At 34.0% G+C, this 20759-nt stretch overlaps 4 protein-coding genes across 4 annotated transcripts in view; 2 read left to right on the top strand and 2 right to left on the bottom strand.

Annotated features, from left to right (window-relative positions):
* Positions 1-1707: 1707 nt before the first annotated feature.
* LOC125864400 (acyl-coenzyme A oxidase 4, peroxisomal-like) overlaps positions 1708-20759 on the top strand; it is a 174404-nt gene continuing 155352 nt past the window's right edge. The window contains exon 1 of the mRNA XM_049544398.1: positions 1708-1713. The gene's annotated coding sequence lies outside the window, so the exon portion shown is untranslated. The remainder of the gene's footprint in view (positions 1714-20759) is intronic.
* On the bottom strand, positions 1853-3022 carry LOC125864409 (uncharacterized). The gene is made up of 2 exons (XM_049544407.1): positions 2558-3022; positions 1853-2365 (listed from the first exon to the last, which is right to left on the bottom strand). Exons 1-2 carry the CDS (start codon positions 2876-2878, stop codon positions 1916-1918), a joined length of 771 nt encoding a protein of 256 aa, XP_049400364.1. The 5' UTR covers positions 2879-3022; the 3' UTR covers positions 1853-1915.
* Positions 7736-11673, top strand: LOC125864393 (laccase-4-like). The gene is made up of 6 exons (XM_049544371.1): positions 7736-7941; positions 8461-8612; positions 8686-8930; positions 9144-9272; positions 9702-10631; positions 11423-11673. Exons 1-6 carry the CDS (start codon positions 7855-7857, stop codon positions 11551-11553), a joined length of 1674 nt encoding a protein of 557 aa, XP_049400328.1. The 5' UTR covers positions 7736-7854; the 3' UTR covers positions 11554-11673.
* On the bottom strand, positions 12673-19841 carry LOC125864395 (sulfoquinovosyl transferase SQD2-like). The gene is made up of 11 exons (XM_049544373.1): positions 19363-19841; positions 16830-16896; positions 16355-16425; positions 16052-16169; positions 15845-15918; positions 15593-15648; positions 15430-15513; positions 15139-15226; positions 14964-15041; positions 14801-14857; positions 12673-13311 (listed from the first exon to the last, which is right to left on the bottom strand). Exons 1-11 carry the CDS (start codon positions 19686-19688, stop codon positions 12822-12824), a joined length of 1509 nt encoding a protein of 502 aa, XP_049400330.1. The 5' UTR covers positions 19689-19841; the 3' UTR covers positions 12673-12821.

Here is a 20759-nt window from a genome sequence, read left to right on the forward strand (position 1 = left end):
CAAGTAAATATTACGAATATTATGTATTGTAGTAACGTGTGTAATGATTATTATATTATGAAGAATTGTGACAGTTATAGAAGTGCAAAAAAAAAAGACCTCCAAAAGTTTAGTACAGTCAGATAGTTGTTAGCAATGACGGAGTCAGGATTCTAACACATATTATATACATAAACAATAATTTAAATCATTTATAAATAATATAATTTTTCGTCGAAGGGTTGAATGAACCCCTGGCCCCAAGCTAGCACCGACCCTGGACTTGTTGAGCAGGATATGGGAGAGTAGAATCCTGTTGTATGTAGTTGTATGTGTCCATTTAAATGATGCTCTAAAGATGTTTGATGAAATGTTTGAATGAAGTTTCTTCCAAATGTGGACCGTTTTAAGTATTTTAATCCATGGACCATGGTTTAGCAGCGATTAATAAGGGGGTCGCATTTGTTGGTTTGTATAATGAGATATGCAGTGGTTTATGTGGGTATTGCAAGTTTAATGAGGAATTGGAGTTTCGGGATGTGATGGAAAAACATGAGCGGAAAATGGATTTGTTTGCTTGTAGTTTCGTGATTTGCTTGGGGGTGAACAGGCAATGTTAATGGTATTGAAAGGATATTCAAGGAAATCATTGAGAATGCTATTACTTGATGTTGTGGTTTATAATGCATACTCAATGGCTGTTGTAATAAGGTTGGAAAGATTGAAGTTTTTCGAGTTTGCAGCAGTTGACGGGATGTGTGAAAATGGGCATCTGAACAAGTCTTTAACTTTGTTGGGATTTTGAAATGATGGAGGAGAAATGGATTCTTTAGCATATTCGTCTAGTTAATGTAGGTTATGCAGAGAAAGAAAAATGAAGGATTTGATGTCAAACAGGGAACTATACGATATTTTCAACTTACAATGCCTTATCAATGGCTTTGTCCAGGCCTTCGAAATTGAGGATGCTAACAGATTTTTTGGTGAAATGAACACTAGTGTTGCTCACCCTCTGTTGTCACCTATATTATGTTGATAGAGTTTTTACGCAAATCTGAGAGATTCGGTGATAGATAGATACATACATACCATTTCGGGAAGTCACCCCAACTATAGATGCATGGTAAAGGTGAATACACTTATTAAAGCTATCGGATGATTCTTTTTGCAAGTAAGAAGCTTTCAGGTTCTAAATTCACTCTTTGTTCTTTATTAACCTCAGTTTGCTTTCTCTAAAGTTGATTTTGGAATTTACAATGTAGTAAGAAAAAGATTGCTTCTTGGTGCAAGATTGCCATTTTATGCTTCATTTGAAGGCAAATTTTCCCCACAATACCATGCTTCCTGCTTCGAACTGTAAGAGAAATCTCCTTTCACCTCAGGTGATTATATCATATCATCATTAGCATGCCAGGCTATATTGGTTAAAAGTTATACTGTTAACTATCATGCGTGGGTTATTCTGTTGTGTGCATCTTGGTTTTCTACGAAAATTCCTCGATTCTCTTTTTTTGCTACAAGTTCGCTAGAGTATCCTTGATAATCTCTGTGTTTGAGACTTCCCCTGAAAGACGGACTTTAAAGATGTTAAATGCACCAAGTCAGTGCACCAGATATTATGATCTCATGTGTACTGAATTTTGACTATAATATGCCTATTGATGCTTTTTGTAGTAGTACAAGTTTATCCAAGTGTGTAGTTAGGAGAGGAACAGTAAAGGGAACACGAAATTTAATTAACAGTATTGAACTTTTTATGTGAATGACATGATAATAATAGTAGTAAATGCACTGATTGTCTTTGAATTTCCTTTAACAACTGCAATAATTCGGAAAACCAGAAAGAATCCGTGATCTAGACGACCTAATCATCGATATATCAGCCTTGAGTAATAAAATTATATTTGAGGTTATAACTCATGCTACAATACTAGTTTTACTTTTTGTTTTCTTTGGATTTCTGTTTTCCCTCCAATTCTGTTTCTGATAAAACACTCTGCTCATAGATGACTTGAGAAATCAAACACACCAAAATAATCCCAAGAACTGCACCTTTTCTCCAGTCAGAGGACGAAGAGATGAAAACATCTGTGATTCCAACTACTACAAGGCCTATAAATGCAAGGTAAACAGTCCTTCTAGTCGTCGATCCTGCATTTTCTCTACTAAGTTGCTTAATCTTCTCCATCTCCTCCTTAGCTTTTGCTTTGTCCACGGCCACGGTTCGTCTTTGCCTTAAGTTCTTAAAGAAAAGCCATTCATTTCTTTCCTCCTCCATTTGGCCTTCAAATTCTGTTAACTTCTTTTCATTCTCTTCAATCTCTTTTTTGTTCAACCCCACTGATTCTTCAAAAGCTTGCATTTGGTTCTCTATATTCCCCATTATCTGCTCCACAAACAAAACAAAAAACAAATAAACAACTATGTATATGTTATTCAGATATGAAATCCAAACTCTGTATTAAACAGACAAGTTATGGTCACTCAACTAATAGTTATTATCTTAGAAAAGTCACTTTCTTTGTTAAATGTGACTATTAGTTAAGTGACCATACGAGAAATTAACTCATTAACCGACCCTTGCACCAGCTTCATCTAGTTCTTTGAGGGCATTTTCACCAATCTGTTCCATTTCAGTATTGGCTTCTTCAGCAAACTGTGTTAGATATGCAGATCTTTCATCTAAGTATTCGGTTAGACGAACTTTCTGTGTTTGAAGCTGAACAATTGTGGCAAGCAATTCTTGTTTACGCGTATCTCCTTTACCATCTGATTCTGAATTTCTTGAGTACTTGCATAAGGAAATGAAGATTTTTTTCCTCCTAAAACAACTTGTTCTATCAAAAGAAGCTTGTTGTGTAGGTGTTAAAGAGGAGTGAATAGATTTTACATGGATCATTTTCTTTGAATTTTGCACAAGTTTAGGTTAGGAAGATAAGTGTGGAGAGCTAAAGATTAGTAACTATGAGAGGGAGGCAATGGAAGAACTTTTGAACCTCTGATTAAAACCACATTATCCATTTCATTTTTTTCTTTTTTTGAGAAAGAGGTCATTATTTTTGGGTGGTCCTTGTGGGACTTAAAAGAAGTTTGATGATATGGTTTTCAGGCGATTTTTTTGCAAAATCTTTATGAACCCTCCGTAGGGAGTTGGGGGAGTAGTATGTGAAGCCTAACCATTTTTGCACATATTTTGGACATTTAGGAGTCATTTTAAAGGAATTAAGCAATTTTCTCAGTTTTTCATGTGTGTTAACCCATTAATATTTTGATAATATGACTTCCGAATAATTTTTTCGAATAAACTTTGTTTTATCTAAGCTTATCGTTGTTAGGCTTTTGTTCACAAAAAAGTTAGAATATGTGTTAATTTGGTCCCTTTTATGTAGGGTATATTATATATATATATGTTTAGAACTATATTACTCTTTAATATGAAGTAATAACACAAACTTAACATAACACGTCGGAAGTGATCAGATGTTGTATTAGTGTATAACTCATAAAATTTCCGAAGGTTTTACCAGTTAAACGTTAAATGCGATTTAGCCAGGTATCACAAGGATTACAATTAGAATTTATCAATTTCTAAGGGATTTAAAGTACAAATTTCCCTTGAAAGAATTAGGTGTTTGATGATTAGTTAGAAAATAACCAATTTTATTATTGAAACCTTTTAAATATTAATTTACACCCGTATATATTTTTGAGAAAATGACATAAATAGTCACTTAACTATATAAGTAGATCTAAAATGGTTCCTTAACTATACACTTAACGAATTTAGTCCTTTAACTATTCAAAGTTTTGGTCCATTAACTATACACTTGACATAGAATCTCATCATTAGTTTCCACATTACCAATTAAATCAACTTTTTTATCAGGCAAAATCGTTGATGATATGTTATATGCTAATTTCAAACATCATTGTTGTATTTATAGTTGCTTTCATTAAGAACTTGGTCTGGACAAATTAAGTATTAGAAGGGCAAAGTGCACTCATACTCAATTTTGACATTGTCATTTAATTTGTATTTGCTTTTAATCTTCTTTTACGTATCTATCTATTCAACATAATTTCAGGTATGCGGTATCTAAAGTTGATCTTAATAAGCCTAGTTTCATACATTGTGTCTGAAATTTCATATAGTCTATATATGGTTGAAGTTCATTTGTGCCTCAATTTTGTTATTTTTGCCCGAATTTACTAGTCATATATGTGCATGAACTTCAAATAAAAATGACAAATTGAAGAAAAATGATTGAACTTCAGTCATATGTAACTTTAGACTATTTTAAAAAATAGTGAAAATATATTAATCCGCGGTCCGTGAAATTCTTGCATGTTAGAAACGAAGTGCGCTCGATCTGAAATATCAGTTAGTGTAGATATTACGGCAGTCGGCATATATATATATATATATATATACAAAGATCTTAAGTACTTATTATCTCTCTTTTCTTTTTTATTATATTTCTTTTCACATTATTGTACAAGCAATATTAAAAAAGGGAATCGTTTGTTCCCTTTATTATTGTTTTTTAAAATTACTTTGGGATGGGCGGGACATAGATGAGGCTAAGGCTGGGCACCGGATCGGAATGGGACCATCGGACCGGAATGAATCGGTACCGGATTGGAACGGGACGGTTTGACCGGATTGTTGACCGGTACTGGGATGAATCGGACCGGAACTACCGGGATGGAGGCTCAGTTCCGTCCTGTCCCACTTTGTACCGGGATAGAACCGGGATGGATCGGAATGGACCGGAACGGAATGGGATGGGATAAACGGGAGGGCACATATAGCTATTTCAAAAAATAATTATTTTTTTTGAGTTATTTTGAATTACGAAAATACGAATGTTTTTTTTTATTTTTCTAAGTTATATTAGTTTATAGTATTTAAGTTTTAAAATTTATAATAATTTTACTTAAGTTTATTTTAAAGATTTTTTTAAAATTTTTTTACGTATATAAGTTTGTAAGTTAAGTTTAATAAAGTTTTTTTTTTTAAAGTTTTTGAGCTTATGTAGTTATGTTATAAGTTTTAAAGATTTGAATCTTTGGAAGTTTATAAGTTATTAAGTTATAACTTGTAAGTTAAATAACTTAAGTTTGTAATTTTAAAAAATTAAATAAACAAAAAAGAAATGCTAATAAAAATAAATAATGACAAAAATATTATTTTTTATTTTAATTAAAAATGATTTACCGGTACCAGAATGAACCGGTACCGGTATACCGGTATCAAATCATGATACCGTTCCGTTCCGTGTACCGGTTCAATGTATCCCATCCCATTCCGAATACTACCAGACCGGAGCGGACCGGAATGGTACTGGTACAATCCGTTCCGGTGCCCAGCCTTAGATGAGGCAGGGGCGGAAATACTCAGTAATGTATGAGTTTAGTTGAACTCAATAATTTTGATCTAAACTGTGTTATTATATCTATCATAGATACAATTAAAATATATCTACCATATATACAACTAAAGTATGTCAATTGTTAACTAATTGACAGACTATATGGGAATTGTTGAAAGCTAATATGTAATAATATTAAGTTCCGAATATAGTAACTCAAATAGTCAATGAATTTAATAGTATCTCGAATACATGAATACGCCTACATAGACGTATACGTATCTATATGTGAGTGTGAGTGGGTGACAATAGGATCCAACGATCGATTGGTTGAGGTTAAATCTTTACTTTGAAACAATGTATATATACTTAATTAATGTCACATTCACTGTTAGCTAGCTAATAAAGGTAATTATAGTGATCTATCTTTTTATATATAAACCATGAAAACAATTTAACAACTAATTTATTAAGTTCTTCGAACGTGTAATTAACTCCCATATCCTCTCACCAAAAATAATGTATATGTTATTCTAGTTTCTAATTTAGCTAACGCTTTAATTTTATCCTTTTATTTTCCACCTAATTTGATGGTAATTATTAAACTATGGTTGGGGTTTTGACACGTTTCTTTTCATTAACAACACAATTTTAATATTTTGGTTTACCATTTATTGAGTTAGATTTTTGGCTATTATATGAAAAAATTTCACTGATTTTCCGCTGGAGCTTAATATTTGATATTCGTATAATCGTATTTGATTGACTAATTCAAATTCATATAGAAGTCTTATATTAGGATAAATTGCTCTCTATTAAACGAGGTACAAACATATCAAAAGAGACGAAATTCTTCAATTACTCTCACTTTTTGCCCTCTATATTGTACTATATATCATAACCTTGAAAAGAAGCTTTTTTTTTTTAATACTATTATATTAATGTGAAAAAATTCTCTTTAAAACTGCCTCATGCAATGGACCGATGCCTACAAGCAAAGTTTCCTCGTATAACTACCTAGGATATTTTTTAATACTAGTAAAAAACAATTTTCTACTTTCTATTTTTTAATTATACATAATACATAAAAATAACTGTTAACTTGATCTCAACTTAGGTGTGCACAAGTAGACATTTAAACTTATATATAATTCAACAAGTAGATACACATATCCTATGTGACGTTCTACATGTCAATTTGCATCCGTCCTTCGCGTATTATGACATAAGAAATGTGTGTCTATTAGTTCAACTCTATATAAGTTTAAGTGTCTATTTTTGTACATCCAAAATTAGAGGATATAGATGTCAGTTAAGGCCAAGTTAAGAAACATGTTTATATATTATGTCAATATATTTATTTAATCATCTAATTTAAAAGTTTTTCCTTTCTTTTAAATTTTCCCATGCCTCATCCATCCTCTTTTCTTCTTAAGGTAAGTTAAAAGGCTAGCACAGTAGAAATATCTAATTGTCAATCTTTAAATTGTTAGAAAACATACATTTTTATTAACTTACCCTTATATTATGTTTCAATATCAATAACTTGTCACAATGTTATTTTCTCTCTTTAAATTTCAAAGAAAAAATGGCATATATCATCACAAAAATCAATTGTCGAGTAGTTTCATCAATCTAAGGCTCTTCCCTTTTAGGTGATGTCAAATTAAGTTAGGAATTTCTCCAAAAAAAGTAGTAATACATTAATTTGACCTACAAATCTAATCATATAATTAATTTTTCAATGACGAATATTCAATTGACTGTCATGATTTTAAGATGTGTTGAGTGCATTATGATTAAAGTAGTATTTAACACTGATCTAACTTATCTGTACGTAGCAAGCATCATATATTACTTTACAAGATATTCATGAATTTGGTTCATTTAAGTTAACTAATTAATGGATTAAGGAATTAATCAGGTAATAATTACTTTTAAAATGGTATATTTTTCTTTTGTCTCTAAATTAAAAGTACTAGTCATATATACACTCTTTTAACAGGTTATTAACATGTAGTGGTCCACTAATAAGTAAACTTTATGTAACATGCAAGTAAGAGTGGAGGAGAAATTAGCTAATATACATCATTTACCTAACTAAAAAAAATGACATGCCATCAAATTTCAATTAAATTAAGTAAAAAGTCCTTTCATCTATATATAATTTGCGTTGGGAGGTCACAAAATTAGAATGCAACAANAACATATAGTGGTCCACTAATATGTAAACTTTATGTAACATGCAAGTAAGAGTGGAAGAGAAATTAGCTAATATACATCATTTACCTAACTAAAAAAAATGACATGCCATCAAATTTCAATTAAATTAAGTAAAAAGTCCTTTCATCTATATATAATTTGCGTTGGGAGGTCACAAAATTAGAATGCAACAATTCTAAAACACATTTTTAGAACTTAAACGCAAAAGAGATTTGTAGAAAGTACATACACAAACTCAAAAAACACACACACACACACACACACTAAGGCCAAAAAAAAAATGGAGTCAAATTGGCTTCGCATTTTTGTCCTCTTGGCTTTTTGCTTCTTTCCAGTTTTCGGCATTACTCGTCATTACAAGTTCAATGTAAGTACTACGTCTCTCCGTTTCAATTTATTTATCTTACTTACTTTTCACACGACATGCATAAGATCACAACATTAAAAGGACGTTTGGTACGTTATTCTACATATTATTAGGTTAAGATTACAATAATCAAAGGTTTATTTCTTTACTTTCTTAAACTATGTGTCAAGTCAAAACCAGACAAACAAATTGAAACGAATGGAGTATTCATTTCGGTTTTCTCTTAATTGAAAAGATTACAATAAGCCAATTTTCTATTAATAATGAACAAGTAATATATTTGAATTTCTCTTATATGAAGTTACAATGTTTTGAAATATACTGGTTGTGTATAACTTGTAGATATCTAAATTTTTTATTTTTTTTTATACCACTATATAGATAGAGTGTCCACCAGCCTTTTATTAAGACTAAAAAATCTTCAACACGAATAAGTACAAGTCAGGTGGGCTAGATCGATATCAAGTCCTATATTATTTTTTTTTCGCTTTCATTTTCTTATATTTATTTGTGTTTTAGGTGGTAATGAGGAACATGAATCGTCTATGTTCAAGCAAGCCTATTGTCACTATTAATGGAAGGTTTCCAGGACCTACAATTTATGCTAGAGAAGATGATAGAGTACTAATCAAAGTTGTTAACCATGTCAAATATAATGTCTCTATCCATTGGTAAGTTCATTAATTTTATACGTACGATTCTCAGTCATTAAATTTAAATTCTGAATTCGTATCTGATTAACAGGCATGGTATTCGACAACTTAGAACTGGTTGGGCAGATGGACCAGCATATATCACACAATGTCCAATTCAACCAGGGCAAAATTATGTATACAATTTCACAATTACTGGCCAAAGGGGTACATTATTTTGGCATGCACATATTTTGTGGCTAAGAGCTACTGTTCATGGTGCAATTGTCATTTTGCCTAAACGTGGTGTGCCATATCCATTCCCTAAACCTAACCATGAAGCTGTGGTTGTTTTAGGTGAACATATTTAATACTAATCTATACTTGTTAGAAAGTGTATTCTTACTCTTCTTTGTATTTTCGAGGGTCTTTCATAAACTAGAGCAAATAAAGAGTCTTATTCGCCCTTTCAGTATATTATTTCACTTGATTGGATATATATCTAGCTAATTAAGACGATATCTTTCGTTGGAAAATTATATAATGATTTTTTTTAATGATGTAATGTAGGTGAATGGTGGAAATCTGATACTGAAGCTGTGGTTAATGAAGCTCTAAATTCAGGATTAGCCCCTAATGTTTCTGATGCTCACACGATTAATGGTCATCCTGGACCTGTTTCCAATTGTCCGTCTCAAGGTAATACTTGTAAACCGCTCCATTTTAATTTATATGACAGTATTTGACCAGACATGAAATTTATAAAACCAGAAAAAAAGAGCTTTTATTTCGTCACATATACAAATTTATGGTCAATTTTAAACATATCATGTCATTTTTATAGATATCATCAACATATGTCATTTAAGCATAATGAGAGGTTTAAAATCAAGTCTTCAACTACAAAGATATGTCATTTTTCTCGAACATGCTATAAAGGAAAGAGTGTCATATGCCTTATACAAATAGCTTGTGTTCAGTTCAAATTTATGCGAACTTTTCGCTCCTGACTCATAATATGTACTTTTCATACCGTTTTAGCTTTAGAAATTAGTCAAATTCATAACTGTCATCTCAGTAAGCACAAAATATCACATAAATTTGATTGTTGGACCATATTATATGCAGGTGGATACAGATTAAGTGTTGCTCCTGGAAAAACATACATGTTACGAGTGATCAATGCTGCACTCAACGATGAACTTTTTTTCAAAATTGCTGATCACAAAATGACAGTAATCGAAGTCGATGCTACTTACGTTAAACCCTTCAAAACAGACACAATTTTAGTAGCCCCTGGCCAGACAACAAATGTCATACTCACTGCTGATCAAAATTTCGGAAAATACATGGTGGTTGCTTCTCCCTTCATGGATTCACCAATCACGGTCGACAACGTGACAGCTACCGCCACGTTGCATTACACCGGGGCACTCTCCAGTGCCCCGATGACCCTCACTAGTGCCCCGCCACAAAACGCGACATCAGTCGCTAACAACTTTATCCACTCTCTTAAAAGCCTTAATTCGAAAAAATACCCGGCTAAAGTACCGAAAAATGTAGATCATTCGTTACTTTTCACAGTTGGGCTCGGGATTAACCCGTGCCCAACTTGTATACCGGCTAATGGAAGCCGGATTGTTTCTAGTATAAATAATGTTACGTTTGTTATGCCAAAGACCGCGCTTTTACAAGCGCATTTCTTTGGCATAAAAAACGTTTTCACGACGGATTTTCCAGGAAATCCGCCGTTCGTTTTCAACTATACGAGTACAGTACCGCCTCCAAGTTTGGCTACGATGAACGGAACCAAACTTTACCGTCTGCGTTATAACGCGACGGTACAGTTGGTTTTGCAGGATACTGGAATTATAGCTCCTGAGAATCATCCGATTCATTTGCATGGTTTTAATTTTTTTGCAGTGGGTAAAGGTTTAGGGAATTTTAATCCGAAAACGGATACGAAGAATTTTAATCTTATGGATCCTGTTGAAAGGAATACGATTGGAGTTCCTTCTGGAGGATGGGTTGCTGTAAGATTCCGCGCTGATAATCCAGGTATGTTCTGCTTACTTTTTGTGTTTCTCGAGTTTAATTTCTATGCACTAATGTTATAGGACGAACTGAAATTAGTTACAAACTTTGTTATTAACCTGAGATTATATTGCTGATAGCTAATAAACTTTTTTGATAATCCATCACCATAATTTGTCTTGTCACTACTTTTTGATTTAAGTAGTACTCCTTTGTCCCAACGTGACAATTTTTTTTATTTTTTTTTTAGAGTTAAACTATTTGATTTTTGACTAATATTTTTAGATGATATTTTTTGTCATGGGAAATTTACAACTTATAGTATTTTTCATATAGTTTTTAAATATTTTAATTCAATTTTATAATTTTGAAATAATTTAATCTAATTAATTCTGAAAATTAGTCAAGTTGATGCTTGAAAAGTGAAACGTGACAACTGTATTAAAACGGATCGTAATAATATAAATGCATTTATACATTCAGGCCACTTATAATATAACCGGTATGTTAGTTTTTGACTATGGAATTATTTTTACTTTTTTCCGGAGTTGAACTCCCAAACACATTTGCCCATAAAATTTTAGAATTCAACTTAAAGTTGAATTTGAGAATTTTCAAAATTTAAAAACAGCAAAAATGTGTTCACTTTTTTCACTCCAGATTACTCATATAAACTTTAAATTGTAGTCATGGTCAAACACAATTGCCCAATTTTCAAATATCATTTTTTCAGTTTGAAAGCTGTTTTTATCAAATTTTATAATGAAACATGATCAAACGCCCATTCAATTTTGATCCGGGTGATAATATTGCAGGAGTTTGGTTTATGCATTGCCATCTAGAGATACACACAACATGGGGATTGAAGATGGCATTCCTTGTAGATAATGGAAAGGGTCCAAATGAGTCACTTTTGCCACCTCCAAAGGATCTTCCAAAATGCTAAAAAAACAAAAAAAAAAAACCTCTAAAGGAGTACAGCAAAAGCTGCACCATGCAATGAGGAAAAACAAGAATAGAGAGTCAACAAACAGTATATTCATTTTCTTGAGTGGAAAAAAAAAGGGGAATTTTGCTCAAGAAAACCTCAATAATTATACAGATGTATTTGTGTTGTATACAAATTTTTGTTGTTATTGTTGTTGTTCAAGGAAGTTTGAGAAATGGATTGTTTCTTTCTGATTTGTTTGTACACACACTAAGGGGTAACTTGTATTCATTTTAATTTTTTTTTTCATATATATATCTGCTTTAAACATGTTGCGTCTGAAGTTAGGCTTGACAAATAGACAAAAAATTGTTGGACTTGAAATTATGTTGTTAGTATGACTGAAGTTCAAGTAAAAATAACTGAACTTCAATATATGTGTTTGAATCTTACATATTGTGTATGAAATTCGACTTTCTTAAAACTAACGTCAATCATACCACACCTCTTGATTGGTGTTTTCTTTTCTTTGTTGTTTCTCGACCTTGAGTTGTAATGGAAGATTGCTAAGGACGTAGGGGAAGAGGAAATTACAAGGTGGATAATCGAACCTTTATCAATAAGGTGAAAATTCAGATAGTTAACTGAGTTAAATCATCTCTTCATTTCTAATGGCTCCATTTATTTTACACGTGATTATAGCAAACAAAACTCCTTGTCAAATTCTGTCTTTTGATCTTTTACCTTTGTCCATTCTACTATCCATGGAAAAAGCTCATCTCTGTACAATGCCATATCCATACTGTGAATAACTTGGATAAAGATTCTTGTCATGCCAAAGATTAACCCTTTGGGGAAACATATTAATTGATCGAACACCGATAATATGTATAAATCACTCACATATTCTTCTGAATTATATGCATCCGCGAGATTAAATTGGAAAACAGTAGATCTATGCATGAACATATGCAAAATTTTACAAAAGATGTCGTCTTGTAGTTGAGTTTTGTATGAAACTGGTGCAATTGATCTTCCATTAGTATATAAATCAACAAATTCCCATACTTGTGGAATTAATCACATGTACATTGATTGAATTGAATACTTAAACAGCACAATAGGCAAGGTATTTTTGGTCAATACTGCAAATCTACTATAACTCCAGCAGCAGACTATATTTGCTGGCTAATATTTTCCAATCTTCATCTAGATGTAAGCAATAATTAAGTACCTTCCTAAGCACAAAAACTATGTTTTTACAATAAATCTGAGAAATGTATCACCTAAAGGACTTCGGGTGCCTGGAGCCTACGCTTGAACAGCCATTGAAATGGTCTTGACAACTGTGCTCTCTTCTTCCTCCAGAACCAAATGGCTGCATTGTACTGCTCATTACGAATTTTTCTTGTGGCAGCCCTCCAATCAAACTTCTCCATTTCTGTACGTGCAGCCCGACCAATAGTTTCTCTCAATTCAGCATTGTACAGAAGTGGCTCCAGTTTGCTCAAGCAGTCGTCAATATCCCCAGGATTATACAAATATCCAGTTTTTCCCTGCTGATCATCAGGAATGATATCTGGAATTCCTCCAGCACGGGCAGCCAAAACAGGAAGTCCTGATGACATGGCCTCCAAAACAACGAATCCAAGTGTCTCTGACTCTGAAGGCATAACGAATATATCTCCACTGGCATATGCCTGAGAAAGTTCCTCTCCTAGTAACATACCTGTGAACACTACAGGCATGCCAGAGAACATTTTCTCCAATTCCTCCCTATAACAAGTGATGAAATGAATAATTTGTAGCTCAATCTTTTATAAGAATGAAAAATTACACGTCTCATGTTAAGCATACAGGCTATTAACAACAACATACCCAGTGTAATCCAACAAGTGGGGTCTAGGGAGTGTGGTGTGTATGCAGCCTTATAAGGATGCGTTCTATCAAAACAGAATTTTTTTATATATACCAATGCATTCTGATGTGCACATTCTCAACCGATAGCATTTGAGAGTAGATTCTTCTCACACCCCAATCATGTCCCTTCGATAAGAGGGCTAGTCATCTGAAGACAATTTTACTTCCAACCAACATTTTTACTTCTAAGAGTTTCAGATAGTTTTACTTCCAACAAATATTTTTAATTCTATGATTTCTATGTCCAAGTCAGGGAGCACCTTTTTCGTTGAAAATTCCTCGTTCCCTTTTGTGTGAATGGCAGATTTCAATGATGAAGAGAAAACTCTTATACTCTTCATTTGAAAGGGGATGGATATCTTATTGTGAGTGGTTATGGAGGAACCTTTTCATAGAGGAGAGTGATAGGGCGGTTAAAGCAAGCTTGAAAACAAAAGGAGATGTCATTCATTCATAGCAGAAAAAAATGGTCTCTCTCACTCATATTATATGGTTGTATCACTCGGCCCATTAGCTCCAAATGACCAATGTCCCAATCTTGTGGTTGTGGATCAAACCCAGTAGTTCTTGCCAAAGTAGAAAGTTTAATCTAGAGAAAGGATAGCTAATAAAATTTGACTTTTAAGACACCTCGAATTCCTAGGTTACAGTGTGCATTATGCCATCAGGTATAATAGAATAAACTGAAGAATCAAAAATTCCAAGTTTGTCTACGAAGAGGGAATATATAACACGCTAGTTTATAAGAATATATACACATAGATATCTAGTCAACATAATAAATAACTCCAAGACTAATGATGGCAATGCATCACATATCTGCTGCAAATGGGAATGAAGTCAATAATTAGGGCACATATTGGCATGCTAACAGATAATTAACTACCGTCCATGTTCAACTAGCTAGTGATAATGCAATGCAGTTCACTGTTCACTAAGTAATCTGTACCATCTAACAGGTAACAAATGAAATGGTAATGCTTAGCTAAGCGAAATTCTACCAATAATTCAGCAACTCCTACACAACATATAAATGGTATTATTGTTTCAAGTTCATCTTCTTTAGTAAAAAATTACCTGCTAAAGTAAAGTCGATAAAAGTTCAGTGGGATTATCATGTAGCATAGTGAAATATAACTAGTGTCTAGTCATGACTCTTTCCACACGAGATCCTCACCAATAATTTTTTATCATAGACTTGATTATCAGAAGAGGGAGAGAAAAGGAGACAAGACAGCTTATTGTGCATGATACTATATATCAAATATCTTTTACAGTGAAGTACAGGTAAATGATCCTGGAAAAGTTCTGAAAGTCAAAAGGTAAAATTGCTACTGCAACTCACCTATATGGCCCATCTCCAATAAATGCTATGCGAACTTCGGGAAGTCTATCCATTAACCTGTTCCAAAGTCATTTTGAAATGCCATGTGCAAGTTACACCTTCATTCACTTCATAGCCAAAAATGCAAGTCTTATCCTTTCTCATTAACAAAGAGAGGCAATACCTTTTGAGAAAATCCAAATTCTTCTCGACTCCAAGTCGTCCAACATGGATTATCAATGGTTTATCAGGTTCCCCGTCACTGATCATGAAAAGTAACAGGAGAAAGGAAAAATAATTATCAGTACACATTAAGGTTGCTTATATAGTGAAAAGAATCTTCAGCAGGAAGCTCCCACCTCAGTCTTAGCCGCATTTCATGAGACCGATACCGGGGGTGGAAGCTCTCAGAATCAACACCCTTATTCCACAGACGTATTTTGTTAGCTGACAAATAGGAAGAGAGAGGAACAGTCAACAGGTCTGAGCAGAGCTTTAGCAGCAAAAAGAAGCCAGCAGGAGTTCGCATCTAAGACCAACAAACACTGTTTTGACCGAACAGAGAAGAAAATATTGTTTTTAACTTAAATTGCTAATTGGTAAAGTTCATGCCGTAGTGTAAGTAACAAGTACACCTGTCGGTCGTTTACCTGCTGTCACCCTATAAGCTTTCAGATCCTTCGCAATAGCAGCAGATGGCACCAATGTAAGATCAGCAGCTCTATGTAGAAACTCTGGTAAGCAGCAGTTATGTCTTAATTAGTATACAGAGCTGGAGACCTGAGAGAGAATAGATACTGCAGAAGATAATACTTATAATCATCCACATAGGTTGCACCAACCAACTGAAGGTATATCTAGGTATGTATCTGCAAAATAAGGGGCAGGATCAGTGTAGAGCCCTTAATTAATATAGAATGTAAGAAGAAGCTTCAGAAACTGATTCTCTATGCTATTCATCAGGAAGATCAACAGAGAAAATGTTTTGGCTTCTTGAATCATGTAATTTACAGAACCTATCACATGTTCCGATCTGGAGACAAGATATTCAAAAATGTGACTTACACAGGCACATGCGTGTGATAAGACATCACTATCGGCACACATAACAGTTTTGCAATGATAAGAGCACCAAATACCTAACAATAGGATAAAGATTATCTCCGTCAGCAAGCTGGGGAAAAAATTAGAACAACCTTAAGCTCCTTGAAGCTACAAGACGAACATCACTGCACCACTTAAAAGAGGAGCAAAAAGAAACTGAAAACTCACCATTATACCAGGAGATGATGCATGTATGATGTCGGGCTTGAATCGTGCTACTTCTGAAATTATTCTTGGGCTGAGAGCTAGTGACAGGGGAACCTTCTGGTACAAGGGGCAAGGGAAACTGCAAATGAAGAAAGAAAAATGTTTCTTTAACTAACTAGCCAATTACCATACATGGAGAATATTTCATAGTCATGCACCCTCAAACGTCACTTATTTTTTTGCTGATATTGCAACAGATAGAATTGAGTGAATTCATTGAGTAACTTTGAAAAAGAATATACGAAAGGAAGTAGAATCTGCAACCTTCTTGATCCAATCAACTTTGCTCCATAAAACTCTTGAGGTACCCCTTCATGTGTTGTCACAACCATAACCTGTACCCCAAAATTAACAGAGGAGTATAAGTGGCCAAACATCAGATGTAAACTTCAATTCTTAGCCCCTGTAGGAACTCACTCAACAGTCTGGCTGAACAATGCTAAGAAGTATTACAGTTAGTCCCTATGAACTAAATGACTGTTAGAATAACTGTTTCTAGGTAAGTGCAGACAAAATATATCAAGATTGCTTGAAATTAGTTTAGGGGAACAGAACTAGTAGAGGTCAAGATTATGAACTCCTGATTGGCAAATAGCATCCTGAGAGAATTTGAAATGAATAATCAGCTCAAACATATCAATTTTGTGGGTAGACACATGGTATAGCAGTAAATTCAGAAGGCCAAAAGAGCACCAACATGCTATCTTATCAACAACACTCTTGTCAGCAACGAGTATACCTCATCCCCCATTTCACGGAGATATCTTATAAAATTCTGGAACCGGTTCTTATAGCCAGATACATACCTGCACATTTCACAAAGGAAAATGGTGGTTATGTCAGAGTGTAAACTCAATTGAGCATGAATTTTGTTCTTCTGGAAATGTCAATCTTTATTCTCTAAAATTACTGATCAGAGCTGATCCATAATTCACCATATAAGGCATCGGAGTCCCCAGCTGAGAACATATCCGACTCCCAAAATTAAAGGGTGAAGGCAATGTCACTTCTAAGTGGCACTGAGTAATAAAGACAGCAAAATGTAATAGAAGTGGGTATTCTGCTGAAGTGTATCTGCAGTTGAAAGGCATCTGATTGGACAGAGCAATATTTATTTTTCCAGATTGATATTCATTGACCTTCCAAAATACTATGAGGAGCCATTAAAGAAAGAATGCAGAGATAACATAGATTGAAATGCAGCTCAAGAAAAGAAAAAAAAAAAAGAAAAAATTTAGCTTTCAATGCTGAAGTGGTATCAGTGCAGCAAAACAAGTTTTGAGATGGTGATTGACCATGCACATTGCTATAACTAACAAACATGTGACTGCCCTTCAATAGCTACATTTGTTAGAAATCATAGTTCCTTCCCTTAGGTCTAGGCTAAGCCTTAACATAAGTCCTTCCTTACAGGCTATTCAAGATCTATTGGCTCCAATTCTCATGTCTTACACATGAGAGATTTGTTCCAAAAACATATGTGGATAGATAGCTGATCAAGTCTACATTTCCATACTATGGGGAAAAAAGAGGGGAAAATACATAAGTACCCCCTCAACCTATACCCAAAATCCCTGAGACACACCTAACCTTTACTAAGGTCCTATTACCCCCCGAACTTATTTTTTAAGTAATTTTGTACCACTTTTCGACCTATGTGGCAATATAAACCAAATAGGTTGAAAGCTTTGTTCAACACGCGCTGGGCCCCACTATTTCAACTATCATAGTTATATACTATCATATTTTTTGTAGTGAATACAACAACATACAGCCCACCAACAATACAATATTTCTCCAATAAACCCAAACCCATTTACTTTCCAGCGTACAACAACAATAAACCCGATACCCGACCTATGTCCTTCTCCAATGCAAAAAACTAGAAAAAGAAACACACCAACCTAGGAACGGGTGCTACTAGTACCAAATGACCCCACCCCCGTACTTGCCCTCGTCTTCTTCACACGAAATAATCCAGAAAACTCGGAAAAAGTACGACTCCGACCCGTCAACATCAGCAACGGTGCCAACAGTGTTCGTTGTACGCGTCGTCCTCCTTTTTTGCAGCAGACGTGTCCCCATCCCCTTTCCCCTTTTTTAGAAATTGCTCATCCTTTCACTGTTGGCCTTGGAAAAGAGACAAGAAATTCAAATTTTTCTTTGAATTTTCACTCGATTTTCCCCCCTAATCTGCTCCAATTTTTCCCTATACATACTTCCCTCCTTCAGCGTTTAAAGGACACTGATTTATTACTGAAAAATAGTCAAAAGAAAGAGGTTGGGAACAAAAAAAATACAGTGAAATGGATTCTTAAAAAGAAATCAATTTCTGTAGTTACTAAGTTAAGAGTTTCGAGTCTAGGAGTCTTGTTTTTGAAACTTTTCGAAGCAAGGAACAATTTAACTTGAATGGTAATGGAGGTTTTTTTTTTCAAAGATGAAGAACATTGATAAAGAAGAAGACAATTGAGTTAATGTTTATTTTTTTTCAAGTTTATTTTAACACTTGGACAATTTTTATTGGTCAGTGTTGTCTAAAAACTGCACCCATGCGCCTAACATAGGTGAAGTCAAGGACTCAGCCACGTAGGCCAAAAAGGGGTACAAAATTACTTAAAAAATAAGTTCGGGGGGTATTAGGACCTTAGTAAAGGTTAGGTGTGTCTCAGGGATTTTGGGTATAGGCTGAGGGGGTACTTATGCATTTTCCCAAAAAAGAGGTTCATTATCAAAATTCTTATGCTAAGAATCATTATCTACTACACAATTCTAGCACATAACGGAAGATAAGAAGACCAAACAAACAACATATTAGGAAAGTCAGCAAAAGTTCCTTAGAAATCTCACCACGAATGATCAAAATCACACAGCAGAGAGATTCAATCTATGAGACCACTGAAGTAATAAAACTTGACAAGAACAAAATTCACATACACTGAAATACTACTGCAAATTAACAGATTATAAAAGATATGCTGCAAAAATTCTCCTAATTAACACATTGCCATTTTCATTATAGGCGAAACAAATTACTACTTATCACATCAGTAATATCTGTCAGTACATATGAATAGTGAGAAGTAAGTCACAGAAGCTCATAAGGTTGAAGAAGAAATTAGACCTAATGGATCACTTAGAAGTCAACTCAACAAACAGAAAGAGCATAGCAGTAACCAGAACCAAAGTTGAGTAATTAACGCCAACAATTTTGCAGTTTGGGCTCAAATTATAAGACTATAAAGGGGAAAAAATTAACTAAAATCACTCACGAAAAAGGAGAAGGCTCAACAAAGATAGCAATACGTCTAGGCTTGGTACTCATTTCAGATTCAATCGAAGGAGGAGGACCCTCTTCCTCTTCTTCCCTATACTCTTTAACTTTCATGTTGCTAGCTGCAATTAAGTGTCTTTTCTTGAAGGGTCTTTCCCTAAATCTCCTTTCACACTGCAAAAAATTAACTTTTGTGCAAATTAAGCTAATGGGGTTTGTTCTTGAAGTAGAAAAGTGAGAAAAATCATGAAAACTTGTAGGTACTGAAACAAAAGAAGAAGAAGAGGAGATAACAGGATTTATAAACAGAGATGAGGCAGCCATGGTGAGTTATTTGGATAATGATGTTAAATATATTTGAATTTGATTAGCTCAGAGAGCAGAGAAGTGTGGAATTTGAAAGATAGAGAGAAATTGAGGAGCCGGGACTCCGGCAATGGAAATTCTTATTTACAGTATGGAATAATTGGAGAGTATATGCCACAAGTTTCACAAGAGTATATTATGGAGTCATTCTCATATTATTGACACATTTGGATGTTGCTGCGATGTGCAACATTTTTCTTGTATGTTTTTCTTTTCTGAGGGTATTTCGAAAATCGTCTCTTCATCTCATGCCATGAGGTAGTGGTTAGGGTTTATGTATGCTTTATCCTTTTCCGACCTCATTTTGTGGGATTTCACTAGTTATATTGTTGTTGTTTTATTTTTTGAGTTTTAGATGTTTTTAATACAAGAAATAGTTTAGTTAAATGTGTCACTACTTGACCTCCACCTACTCGAGTGGATATGTTCGGTTGCTCGTTAGGGAGTGAATTATTCATATTTCAAAGTATTATGTCATGTTTGATAGTATTTTATTTGTTTGGTATAAAATTCAACATAACGAACTATGGTATTTGACTCTTCATTTACAATCTCACTTAAAATAAACGTGGTGGAGCCAAATTTTTCAAAGGGTTCAAATTTTGTAAAGTAAACACAATTCAACCCTGCACATGAATAATTATTGTATCATTAATATTAACAAGGGTTCAATGACACTTTCTTGTTGTCTATCAACTTGGTTCGACTAGACTCGATCCATTCATTTCAAAAATTTATATGGCTCAACTCGTTTTCAGTCAAAACTTAACCCAATCCAACTCGATTTCTATCAAAACTCGACCCAATTCAACTCGATTAGATTAAATTTTGATAATGTTTGACTCAAGTCTATTCAAACTTTATCAAATTTGTACATACCCTTCCTATGCAAAAACACTAGGCAACTGCACCCCAAATTACCTTCTGTTGTTCTTTTCCTATTAACAAAAAAATGAAATCTCTCTCAATTAGTCATAACAGGATAAGTTGCGCGAACACTTCACTTTTGATGTCGCACCCATGTCGGAT

This window comes from Solanum stenotomum, chromosome 5, assembly GCF_019186545.1.
Source record: "Solanum stenotomum isolate F172 chromosome 5, ASM1918654v1, whole genome shotgun sequence".
Taxonomy (NCBI): domain Eukaryota; kingdom Viridiplantae; phylum Streptophyta; class Magnoliopsida; order Solanales; family Solanaceae; genus Solanum; species Solanum stenotomum.